The sequence below is a fragment of the Vespa mandarinia genome, chromosome 3 (assembly GCF_050613455.1).
Source record: "Vespa mandarinia isolate Hongniang chromosome 3, ASM5061345v1, whole genome shotgun sequence".
Lineage (NCBI taxonomy): Eukaryota > Metazoa > Arthropoda > Insecta > Hymenoptera > Vespidae > Vespa > Vespa mandarinia.
This window is the reverse complement of record NC_140812.1, coordinates 2,622,312-2,635,915: the sequence shown is the minus strand read 5'-3', so window position 1 is coordinate 2,635,915 and position 13,604 is coordinate 2,622,312. Positions and strand designations below refer to the sequence as shown.

Below are 13,604 nucleotides of genomic sequence, written 5' to 3'. Positions count from 1 at the left end.
TAAGTGTATATGGTTTTGCATGACTTTTGAAATAGCTTCTCTTCTATATGATCCTTACCAGTCCCTATTCGGAGCCGAATGAAACTGGATGGTGTTAAACGTTTTCTGGAGCAAAGAAGCGAGGGAGCGAGTGTGTCCGCCATGTTCTGTGGTACTTTTATTGCACATCGTCTTTGCAACAATAGTTGGAGTAGCTCGATAAAACGCGTACAGACAATTCCATCCTTGGTATTTTAACCGTCCGTGAAATTACGTAGTATCGTTAACGAATCACACGCCGGGGCAACGTCCGCGTCATAACGCCGCGTGTATTTCTCCGTCCACATAATTAAGAAAAAAAACGAGAGAGTGAGAGAGAGAAATGGATAGATAGATTAGATAGATAGATAGATAGATAGATAGATAGATAGATAGATAGATAGATAGATAGAGAGAGAGAGAGAGAGAGAGAGAGAGAGAGAAAGAAAGAAAGAGAGAGAGAGACATAAAGATAGTGGGGATACCTTTAGAAGACAGAAAGAGAAATCGCATCGTCCGAGATTCATGCGCGGCTGTGAATGTTTTCGGAGTGAATCGGGTTCTTTTTATTTTTTTTGAAGATTATTATTTTCGTTATCATCTCAGAAACGAGGCAAGGAAAGAGATCTCTTGAAATTATTATTACACGATAAAGAAATCGCAGGGATGCGTCGAGAGCGAACGAAGGTGTCTCGATACGAGACAACTTTTTCTTGTGTTCAACGCTGGAAGAGGCAACGAATACCAAACTCCGATCGTCCCACTGGACGCCAATGAAAAAAGCGAAAAGACAGATCGAGGAGTACGGGAGGCGCTGTAGGTTTTATATCAACGAGATAAATTTGTGCGAGGTATGTATGTATGTATGTTGTTACACATCCTACATAAAAGTTTATTTCTTCGTTTGAACGTATAATATTTTGTTAGTTGTACGTACGGATAAATAAAGTTTTTCAATGATTATGCTCTCGTTGGGGAGTATAATATTAACCATACGTTTTACGATTCTAAATAAAATACTCGGTAATACGAGATTAACACATAATACTAAATAGTCCACAAGTTCAAGACGTAAGGCAAAACGCATTTCGAAATGAATTCGATATACTAATACGGAGCATCGATTCTTCGGAGCGTTGATCCTTATATTCGTAGTTTTCGTCTATTTTGTTTTTTTCTCATTCGATAGAGTTTTTTTTTTCTTCTTTTTATATTATTATCATTTTTTTGTACGCTTCCAACCTTGAATAATTTATTTGAAATCAATTTACATGTCCTGTTAAAGATTTCGCTAAGCTGATAGACATATTATGCGAAAGTGTTAAGGTAGCTAACTTATCGTTGCTCCGATCTTGTTGTTTCGAAGTTCCGATCGTCGTATCAAAGGCATAAAGTGAGAAAGAAGAAAAAAGGTGGAAGAAGGGGGTGAGGAAGGGATGAAAAAGTGGGAAAGAGAAAGAAACAGGTTCTTGTGATACGTTTAAGAACGATAGATATCGTAAACGTCATCGGCTAGCTCTTTTCGACGAGCAATTCATTCGGTGTATGTCGTTCGAAGGAGATATGCGCGCGAGACCGATAAGATTAGTCCGTAAGAGGAAGATAGTGGGTACAAGAGGGGTATAGGAAGAGAGTGGGAGGGAGGTAGGTAGGGATCTTCACACATAACTCGCGTACAAATATTTACGCGGCCTCCAAATGTTCATTTTTATATCGCGTCGTTTCGAAAAATTATCCACGAATGTTCTCAATTTGAAATAAGAATCGAATAAGTTAATTCAAAACTTTGTGATAGCGAGTGTTATAAAACGTTTTTTTAAAAGTTTTAGAAGTTGCATAAATCTTTAGTTTGGATTATACGAAGTATCATCAAATTATATTTGTAAGTTGTTTATAAAATTTTTTTGTCAAGTTTTCCTTTAAAAAATGTTTTATTCAAAATATCGAACGAGAGGATTATTTAAAATCGTCGTCGTTACATTGTTACAAAGTTTTCGTGTATATAGATTTACAAAAATATAATTACAGTCTGTTTTAAGGATTGGGAAATATACTTTTAACACTTACTTGCCATTCCTTTGTTGCATTTATTATCAATATTTTGATCGTGATGTAATCATTTGGCAAACATGGCGTATCAAAACCGAGTCATTCCTTATACCGAATGTATACTATATAATTTGCGAAATATCTTGATACGATTACTGACAAGAACGTCGGAGTAGAGTGTTCGAGGGCGAAACAAGTACGGAAAAGCAGAGTGGTTTGCCGATTAAGCGTTTCCTTTTTCGATAGGTGTATCTTTCCTAATGGCGCCTTAACACTTTTACGTTTGTTTTTTTATTGTTTTTTTTTCTATTTACACAATATCAAAGGAGAAATATGTTATTAACTTCAAGGTTTAGAAAGGTTTCTTATTAAAAAGATTATTAATTATTGAAATTTTTTTTTCATCTTTCTCTTTTTTTTCCTTAAATAAGATAACTTTGTCTATTGTCTTATGCGATTTATCAATTATTAAAATTAGATCTTGTTCGTTTATATTTATTTCATCTTTTTTCTTTTTTGTTTTCTTTTTTTTTTTCAAATAAGAAAGATTTTAAGTATTGTCTTACCATTTGTTGATTATTAAAATTGATTAATTAATTTTTTTTTAAGTAAGGAGAATACTGTATTGCCTTACCGCGTAGATTGTTTCATTTGGAGTTGGTAGGTATCTCATGATACGTTAGGCGAGTCCTCGTTTGACAATAAAAGGGATCTCCTTCGATATCTCGATCATCGCAAAGAATTTTGAGGTCGAGAAATGTCGCGATCAGTGTTTGCATTGCTGACACTCGAGGTCTTCATGGTCGGTCACTCTTTGCGCGTGTATGAGTCGCGTGCACGTGAAGCCTTCGGCTTCTTTTTCTTCTTCCTTTTTTTTATTTTTTTCTTCTTTCTTCTCTTCGTGCTTTCTGAGTAAGCAAGCCGGCTCCCGGTCTTTTCAGCATCCATATCGTGTCTCGAGGAGAAGCTTCTTGAGTACATACCTGGTTTCTCTTATTTTTTCTTCTTTCTTTATTTTTTAAAACTTTCTTTCTTTTTTCCTTTACATCGAATTTCTATGTTCTCTTTGTTGTATTTACCGTTGTGTTCCAGAACAAACGCGATACATAATCTATCGACGTGTGCCACGTTTCGCAGTAAAAAAAATTTTGCGGTTTCGGTCGTTCGCCGTACAACACCATTTCAATATGTACATATACCGAAGTAATAAACAGCCAACTAGGAGCACGAGTATAATATACGTGCATGAACACACCGACAATAAGAGGAACTTTTCGAAATTAGCGTGTTCGATATCACTGGTTTATGGCGATCGAGAAACTAAGAAGTTGCTTTTTTGGATTTGCAAGTAGTGCTCGATTTCGTTGACTAATATACACGTAGTCAAACCGCAAGGAGAAAGTGCATTCTGTATAGGCGGATAGATACGTGTGTATGAATTAGTACGCTACGTTATATGATCTGTACTTGCTTAAGTGGACGACGAAAGAATCGATACACATATATATATGTATGTATGGAAAGATAGAAAAATTTTTTTAAATTTATCAGGATATCAATTTTTACACCGTTCGTTTCTTTTCCTTATTTTCGTGAATGTCTCCAAAATTTTGTTACAAAAACATTGTTTATCATTTTTAGGAGAAGAAACGATGGCCGAGGATCGAAAGAACGCACAAAGGCTTATCGGTCAGGTTCATGCGGTGAGTTCAAATAATTAATCACTTTCTCATTATCTGTTAATTGTTTTTTATTAAACATTGTGTTATTAGTTCTTTAATATTAGTGTAGCGGCGATATAAAGGCATCGAATGTAAGCCACGAATTTTACCGACACAACTTATCGGAAATTCTAGCAACGAGTTTTAATGCATGCATTATAGATAAAGTTTATCGTTGGAAGGTTCCACGTCATCAAAAGAGAAAAAAAGAGGAAAAAACTTTTAAACTATTTCTTTAGCAAAGTGATTCGTATGTTTTTTCACACACTTATATATAATTTATAATTAATAAGTATATAATGTTCATTGGTTGAATATTAATCATTAAATGATCTTATGTTAGCTATTAATATCGAGAAAAATTATATGTTAATATTTCCAATAGATCAATTAACGAGTGAAATAATATTGTGTCGTTTAAAGAAACGAGTCTTCCTCGTTAGTCGTTCGTCTCTCTCATCCCTGAATGAGCCCACCTTCTGACCACCCTTTTCCTCTACTTGGCATATCCACCTACTCCTTCGCTCCCTTTGTTCGTTATACAAGCGACCCTCCCTTTTACGACGAGCCGGTGACTCATACTGTATCACCATTTCATACTTCGTGCTTAGTACTGATTCACCCTCTGAAGAAATAAAATTATGTTCATCGCCGCACTTTCTCTAATATATATCTATGTGTCTATATGTATGCATATTGTATATGTACCTTTATATGTATATATTATACTGAGAGAAAAGCGAGATCTCTAAAGACTTTGTATTTTGATCTTCCGCGTTGTTCGAGGATCTATAACTACTCTACACTTTAATGTAAAGCTTACCACTTAAATTAACCTTAAATATGATTTATTATTCCTGCTTGGATCTTTATATTATATTTGTTTCAATGAATTAAAATATAATCGATTATTTGAAGACGTTAATTAATCAAAAGGCAAGATTTTTTCACTGAGGGAGTAAGAAGTTTGACAAATAAATAGGGAAAAAGGGCGACAACGTTGATATCTCCACTTGACGGGTGAACGACCCCTCTCTCTCTTTCTCTCTCTTTTTCTGTCTGTCTGTTTCTCTTTCACAGACAACCCCGACACACTTGAGTCGTCTCCATCTCTATTCCACTTTCTGCAGTAGAAAAAAGAATGGCTCGAAATTTCTTACTTATTTTTACTTTCAACTGGATAGCGAGTATTCAGTAATGAGTAACGGAACTCGGAGTATAACTTCTACTATATAAAATATAAAAGCGTGCCATAGTCGAAAGCTCGGTTCCGTCAGGGAATAGTTTGTCGACGAAATATATTTAATAATTTAAATATATTTAATAATTTAAATATAGTTCGCTTTAGCGTTACGATAGCTAGCAATCAGATACTTTTTCATTAAACGCAACGTAAACGAATCTCTCTCTCTTTTTTTTCTGGTTTTACGCCTACTCGTCTTCTCTTCTGTGTAATAGTTACGCGAGAACAGAACGTCCAGTCTTTGTATCTAACAATGATACTAATCGTACTAACTATCGATCGAAATTACCGATAGACGTTCAATTCGACTATTTGTGACGTCATAAAAGTCTCGTAATTGTTCAAACTATTACTCTATAGTACTCGTCGTATTATTTTACTATTTCGTTAAGTCTTGTTAAGTTTCAGAGGAGAATTGATCAAATTTCAAAAATTATTCCAACTCCATATGAAATTTTGTTTCTTCATTAATTTTTCCTTCTATGACGAAACAGTTTAAATAGAAGCAAAGATGTTTTTCCCATCTATTAGCCTTGACCCCTTTTATTGGATCAGAAATAGAATGAACTTTGAGATAAGGGAGAAAGTGGTGTAAAAAGAGAAAGAGAATCTCATCGATTAAAAATATACATTATTTTGAAAAAGAATAGATTCACTGAAAGTCCTACGAATGACCAACGTACACGCACAAACACTCACGCACGCACGCCTACACTTCAACATATCTCAACTATATTTATTATTCTATATATACGCTTTGTACGTGCTCGTCCTTTGCCTTTTATGCACGATAGGTTGCAAAGCTGTCGATAAAACGTCTTTCTACATTGTCTCTCATGAATAGGCAGGAGTTGGTACTTTCAAGCAAAGCTGTCACACGTACGTATAGCGGTTTTAGAGTGGAGGCACGTGTATGGTAAATCTCACCTAAGGATTAAGGGCTTCACTCTCATACTATTATTACGTTTTCAAGGGTGATTACTTTTATCAATTAAAGATCGTACGAATATAAATATCCATGTATCTACCACTGATCACGTATTTTATTTTATAATATTCTTCTATTTAAAGAAATGTTTTTCATTATTTAAAAATAATTTCACTTGAAAATTAAATGGAGAATCGTTCGTATATATGTAAAGATACATGCACACATCCGTGTACACATCAATAGCCCAGCTATGGTTTACGATGCACTTAATACTGCTGATAATGCCATAGCAAGCACGAACCCGAGTTATAATAGAGAGCAGTGTTTATAAGCGATGTTTATGCTATATCGATACAGAGTATTCGATACGCCTGCGCATCGCCGTTTTCGCGTAGGCAACGCTTTTCAATCAGCTTATGATAGAAAGATGAAGCTATTTATATATTATAGAATATTTAAATAAGTAAAACAGTTGCAACTGTTTAATTATTATAATTAGGAAAGTAAGAAATATTTAGTGATACGTTTGCATTGTTCTAATTTCGACACTCATTGATAATGAAATGATTATATGTAATAAATGAAATGAAATGAAAAACAAAAAAAAATTTCGTAATACGTCGTTGCATTACATAGTCAAATTTTTCTATTCATTGAAAATGAAACTTTTCAGAGGTAAGACAATATTCATTAAAAAAGTCGCGTTCAAGAACTAAAAATATTTTTGCGAATACGTAGCACTCATAATTCGATAAAGATTGTCATGGTACAGTGCAGTATCTTCCGGTAAGTTATGGTGGGGTCGGACTAGGGGTTGAGGAGGCGGAAAGGTGGAGGTAGTCGGAGGCGGTAGCTAGAGGTACTACACTAGGTACACGCAGTCTCCCACCTCTTCGCTTCCATCTTCTTGACCCCACCACTATCAGCAACCACGTAGGAACGTACAACACCGTTTTGATTCAGTATCGTCAGTATCGCGCGAACCATACTGTTGTTTGAGAGTTCATCGCGTGTCCTTAACTCTTTTTTCGGCTTTTTCCCTCGCTTTCTCTTTCTCGAGCACGACGAAAAAGTGACCAAGGAACAGAATCTTCGTTATGAAGTTTGTTTTACCTCAGAAGTGTCTTAAAACAATCAAACTTTAATTGCATCTTGGTAATGATATTGCAAATATTCTTTTCTGTCTCGGAATAGAAAACAAGAAGTAATAAAAAGAAATAATAAAAAAAAAGTAACGATAATAATAGTGACAATATGTGATGGTGTTTGATCATTATTTCTTCGAGGTAAAATCTATGTATATTCGAGGTTCTTACGAGGCGCGTTCATTCGGGAAGAGTACTGTGGCATCGTTGGTTCTTGCGGCGGTGTGTTTCACGCTCGATTAATTTCTTAGGTGAGTCGAACAATGATACGGTTTAAAATTATCCGATGATCGCGTATTTTAAAGAAGTGAAAAACTTTTATGAATGAGAGACCTCATCATGTTGATCTAATCTGTTTATTCGAAGAGCTTTATCACTATGTTAATTAAGTGTCAAAGGTAAACCAAGAGTAAAGAACAATCGAAAATTAATCGTCAATTAATTTGTCGATCGTTCGATTTTAATATATTTATATATTAAAAGGAAAAAAGAACGAATTATATTTTTGTTTTCGTACTGGCTGTTTTATCCTCAAATTTATTTATTTCTTCCTGAAGGACCGTCTGCCAGTAGATATGAAAATTGGCAAATTCTCAAGGTAATTATAAAATTTTTAAATAATTTTTCGATGTCAAACGGAGAGACTGTGCGTGTATACCGGTTGCCGGTCATCCTCCATCGCAATCGCTGATCAGCGTCGTAGCGACTTACGCAAGAGCGTGTCTGTAATGCGAAATTACGTAACTTTTCTCTTCCTCTCGTTTCCTCTCGAGTCTCATAAAACAACGTAGGGTGAGTGGAGAAAGATAGATAGATAGATAGAGGAAGAGAGAGAGAAAGAGAGAGAGAGAAAGAGAGAGAGAGAGAGAGAGAGAGAGAGAGAGAGAGAGAGAGACAGAGGCAAAAAAGAATTACATACCGATTTGTAACATAACTCGACTACACTTGAAACTTGTAAAAAATAGGTCAATAAAATCGTTCAGATGTTCTTGAATCTTTGTAGAAAAAAGAATCATGAACTTTTTTGTGAACTTCATCAATATCATCGATAACGTCAATATATGAAACGATAGTAATTTATTCCTGATAATGAGATAATATTTATCAAGATCTTGTTTCTGCAATTTCTCGAAATTTAATCGAACTTTTTATATAATCATGATCTCACAGGTTCTCTCTTTTTGTTGTAATCCAAGACCTCGCGAAGAAATTACATACAAAATGGTGTTGATAACTTCTCAGCTAATTCATGTATTATGATATTTACAATTGAACGATGAATACTGATTGCCAACATCATGATATTATGTTTTACAATGTAGAACTTTAATGATCGAGATCTTAGTGTCAAATTTTTTGAGATTTCCACGAGAGCACCAGGACCGTATCGGATCGTGCGAGGACGTACCAAGTAGATGTTAATATTTTAAGCGAAAGATTGGAATTTCTGTAGAGCGTCGACGCGAACCGGTTCGCAATCGGTTAACGGCCGATTAGTCTTTAATAGACGAGGTCTGCAGCCAGGAAGGCGGAAACCAAGAGCCAATTCATTCGTTCTGGAGGGTGTCCTTTACTTCGTTTTTCTGAATCTCCTTGCGAGAAACTTAATATTTATATATATATGTATATATTTATAATATATATTTATAATAATAAATATACATATTTAATATATATTAATCCTAGACATTGTATTCCTACGATTGTAATCTCACTTTTTTTTATCTTCAATTATTCTTGTACATCAAAAGTATAATCTTCAGAAATATACTGATAAATATTTATCTTTGTAGACTGAGAGACGCCATTTCTACTTTTATTCTGGTAAGTAAGAGAGAGAGAGAGAGAGAAAGAGAAGTAGAGGAAATTTAAAAATGTGTTGCGAGGGCTATAACGGTGCACTTTAAATGGAGCTCATAATTTTCGTTTTCCTTAGCGCTTTTCAATGGCGGCGTTTTATACAATAAATCGGCTTTTAAAATCCATCGTCGATTTTGTAGTGAATTGTTCACGGCTGTAATGGTCGATCGATTCTCTCTCTCTCTCTCTCTTTCTCTCTCTCTCTTTCTCTCTCTCTTTCTCTCTTTTTCTCTCTCTCTCGACACGACCCACTTTCCTCGGCACGTTAACTATATCCCCAATTCGATCTCCTTGCCGTTTGTCAGACACAAATGTGTTTATTGACACTCCCGCTCATAGGATCTGTTTTCCATATAAACATATTCGATTTGCTTTGAAAGTATCCAAGAACAGCGTGGATTGTATACAGAGCGTCGTTAAGGAGACGCAAAAATATCTTTTTAATAGCAAACGTTCTTAAATATAACCTGATGCCTTGTACGAAAAGAGAAAGCAGTTCAAAGTTCGTGTTTCGCACATATTTATAATATTTTTCGGTAACTACAACTCTTCGATAATTTTATTTATTTGGTTATATCAAATGTTCGATAATTTTATTTACTTGTTCATATTAAATCAATCTAAAGCATCGCTAACATCGTCCACGAACAAAGCAAAAAACGCTTTCTTTACAATGTCTATACAAGCGATGATAGTTACCATAAAGCTCACTCGATTTAAGAAAACAAAGGACAACGATATTCATAAAAGCAGATTGTGCATAGTGAAAAATAATAAGAAAAAAATACTTGATTATGATTTATCTCTATTTTAAATAGAGGTATACTATTTTAATAGATGTCATACTTTGAAAAAATTTACTTCTTGAGAAAGTCTGAAATGATTACTTCAATGTTAGAAATATAATAGTAGCACTGTTAGCAAATTGTTACTTTTATTTGAATTCTTAGAAATAATTTCCGACCAAGTATCGTCATGCTTTTAGGGAAGTTGTTACCTACTTAACCATCCTTCGTCTTCTTTCATTCGCTTTTTTTCCTAATCAGGAAGTCAAAACTTTCGCATTATGTACCCGAAAGTGTGTTTGCGTATTCCAGTAAAACCGGTGCTATTTTGTTTCCCGCATGTGGTATACGACGCGTGACGGCTTCGCTCGGCTGAAACGTAGAGCGTCACAATGAAACAGACGGGCCAGCACCACCGGTACAATGCTAATGGTGTCACGGTGACCGTATGCTAACGCTTATATCCAACAGGGGATCACGAATTGTGCAAACGGGACACGTTGTTGATCACGACGTGTCTTTTGATGGCTCTCTCAGTCGCTTCTTCCTTCATTCCTGATTTGCGATGATGAAAAGGAACGTCATGTTGACGTGTTACATGCTCAATGTTCTACGATTTACGAATACATTGATTTCGTTTGTGAAGGTAATTAAATGTCGCTGGGGAAAGCCTCCCAATTCATGGACTTATGTTTCTTTGGTTTTAATTTATAATACCGTTCTTATTTATGCCACGCATGTTTTGTTCTAAATGAATTAACGTATGCTGCTCACACCGCCATTGTGACTCCCCGACGTCTACTTACGTCCGTACGTACGTACGGACGGACGAACGGACGGACATATGTACGTAGGTACGTTCGTCGAGATTATTTTTGGTATGCAGTCTAACGAAATCGGGCGAAAGCCATCGTTCTCTTAACGAAATGATATGTGTGTTGGTACTTCAGTGCATTAGCTGTGTCTACGTGATACGTATTAGATAACACGGAAAACCACTGTACACGTTGGCGAACCACGGCAGACGTTTGTGGTTCAACGTGAATAGTCAGATCTAGTGCAGTTCGATCAATTTTCTAAGCAAGCAATTGGGCTATCAGTATGACAATATGATAAAAAATATTATTGAAATTATTGACATAGACTTGGTATGTCGATGTATTGAGTTGATTCATAAATAAGTGCCTTTATAAAAAAAAAGTTTATTACAATTTAACGATAGTTATTTATACCGTTTTAATCATTTCGATATAAAGAGAGTTGATCGAAGTTTTATAAATGATCTTTTGTAAGATAATTGGATGAAAGTACGTTATGCTAGTTTCATGAATGCAGATTTTTGAACGACTTAAAAAATGATTTATGATCTTCTGTCTGCTGTTTTGTCAAAATGAAGGTGGGCGTTTAAAGGAACTGACATTTACGCGATGATGTAATAGTTCATCGTTAAGACAAGTACTTAGGAAAAACTAGGAAAGTAAAGACATACATTTAATTATTGTGATAAAAATATCTATGGTTTATACGGTCTTCTTTGCTAATTTTTATTTTAGATAAGAACATTTTCAAGTATTTTTTCTATCTAGTATATTTGTTTGAAAGGAAAGCAATTTTTGTGGTGGTATCGTTATTGACGTTGCAAAATTTAGTGCAAATTGATTAATGAATTTCTTCTTCTCTTGTTGATCAGACTAGGTTTTCCACTTTCTAAAAATGAAAAATTTCGTTTCGTTAGTGTTTCCATGGAAATTCATTGGCTTAACTATTTCGAATCAGTAGTACTATTTTGTTTCCTGGAAAGTTGCCACCTTTTATTCAAACTCCGTCAGCAAAGCATCTTCCTCTCTTTTACCTATATATTTTATGTGACTCGAGATTCTTGGCAAGTTTTCCTAGTCTTATCTTTTGTTCAATCTTTCGCTTAAAAATCCTACAATTAACGTTCACACGGAACTTTGTGATGTGTATTTGAATAATCCCATGTTATCTTTTAAGAAAATTTAGCCAACAAAGTTGATATTAAAAAATAGTAAACGTTTAAGTTTAAGTTTAAGTTTAAAAAATCGGAATAGAATGATTTGATAAAAGGTTCATATTTAATTTTTACCTTTTATAAAATCATTTACATATTTTCATGTACCGTTCATGATTATAAAAGTCTAGCGATTTTGAAAAAATGCCATAAATTCTTGACTTCATTACAATTACTAAAATATACATGCTTTGAATACCAGTAAACATCTTTCAACGTAAACTCACATATTTTTGGCACGCTCGAAATCTTCTTACTAAAAACAAGAATTATCTATTTGAGTTAATCATACTCATTAAAATTTTTGTTGAACAAAAATTTAATTCATATATGCTATGCTTCTTCTCTTACCGTTGTACTGAAAATAATTTTTTTAAATGGAGGGAATGCGGATCTCCTCTCTCATCTTTAGAACGACGATTCATAATATATTGATAAATCACATAACGAGAGTTAACCTAGCCAATGAAGCAGACAATTAAGGTCATTCCTGTGCGAGTAACATGCACTTACTACTGCGATTACCTAATGACCTCGTACTTCACACAGACATTATGCGTTCTGCATATAATACAAGTGATAATATGCAGTTACGTGGATATCAATGATAAAAAACACATCTGGTGTATTTAATTTCGTCTTTGAAGCTGTTGATTGACGTATCAACAAAGTCAACAAGTCTATTGAAACGTATAAGAAAAACAAAATAGAAAAATGAAGAAAAAAATATCATATAATAATGTATCAAATTTTGTATATATTTGTAAAATTCATAAATGATTTTAGGTGCGACATACTTCACCACCGCCACCAGCACCAACATCTGCAGCTACTCGAAAGGAGAGTTCGTCACTTCGTGGTCCTCGAACTCTCCTTCTTAAACGTAGCGAAAATGGCTTCGGATTCACTCTCCGACATTTTATCGTTTATCCGCCCGAGTCCTGTTGCGTAAGTATAAATGGAAAAAAAAATTTAAAAAGCTAATGTACTTGTTCATAAATATAGAATTTATAAAGTTTCCAAATGGTATTTTACAGATGTTGCCAGGACACGAGCGGACAAGGATCGATGAGCCTATGGACACGATCTTCGTAAAGCAGGTGCGAGTCAATTCGCCAGCAGCAGAAGCAGGTCTTCGTACGGGTGATCGGGTGGTTTCCGTTGATGGAATACCAACACGAGGTGAACAATACGCCAGTGTAGTGCAACGTATTCAACAAGCGGGTCCTTGGTTGCGACTACTCGTTGTTTCAAAAGAAGACGATATCTTGCAACGGGTGCGAATTTTCTTCAATTCCATGACGATAAATAATTTATAATCTATGATAAAAAATAATCTATAATAAATTTTTAATAGTACTTTGGTGAAACGGCACACAATCCTGAGACGAATCAACGTCCACGATTACGTTCTCCAGAGAGGATTTCTCAGAAGCAAAGAAGATCTATCAGCATGATCCCTGGATCGTCGCCGAAAACAACGAGGCAATCATGGATTTGCTCGCTTCCAGATTCAGAGAATCAGAATACGACTTGTAGAGAAAGCGAAGAGGCTGTTTACAAAGAACAACAAGGCAACAAGATGTCACCGTCTATACCAGTTATCACGGCGCAACAAAGAAGATTCCTGCAAGAAACGAGTGTTCCTTGCGAACCTATCGAGGATAGAATGCAATCAAGAAAACTACAGCAACAACAAGCTAGAGAAGCCATGGAATCGCCTCTCCAGTCGTACAGCCGTCCCTCACCGGATCAGAGGTTCGATTTGTATGATAGAACGCGTCCCGAATCGATTTACTCTAGGTTTGTACTTTGTAATT

At 35.1% G+C, this 13,604-nt stretch overlaps 1 protein-coding gene across 10 annotated transcripts in view; it reads left to right on the top strand.

Moving 5' to 3' along the window:
* Positions 1-445: 445 nt before the first annotated feature.
* RhoGAP19D (Rho GTPase activating protein at 19D) overlaps positions 446-13,604 on the top strand; it is a 29,448-nt gene continuing 16,289 nt past the window's right edge. For 6 of the 10 annotated variants that reach the window (XM_085655831.1, XM_035882405.2, XM_035882406.2 and 3 more), the window contains exons 1-5: positions 446-869; positions 3,709-3,770; positions 12,571-12,732; positions 12,822-13,061; positions 13,142-13,587. In XM_085655831.1, coding sequence (XP_085511957.1) covers positions 3,720-3,770; positions 12,571-12,732; positions 12,822-13,061; positions 13,142-13,587 — 899 coding nt within the window. In that variant the 5' untranslated portion in view covers positions 446-869; positions 3,709-3,719. Of the gene's footprint in view, positions 870-1,701; positions 1,901-2,688; positions 3,043-3,159; positions 3,578-3,708; positions 3,771-11,127; positions 11,149-12,570; positions 12,733-12,821; positions 13,062-13,141; positions 13,588-13,604 lie in introns of those variants that run through there. The other 4 variants (XM_085655827.1, XM_085655828.1, XM_035882401.2 and 1 more) reach the window with 4 other exon arrangements.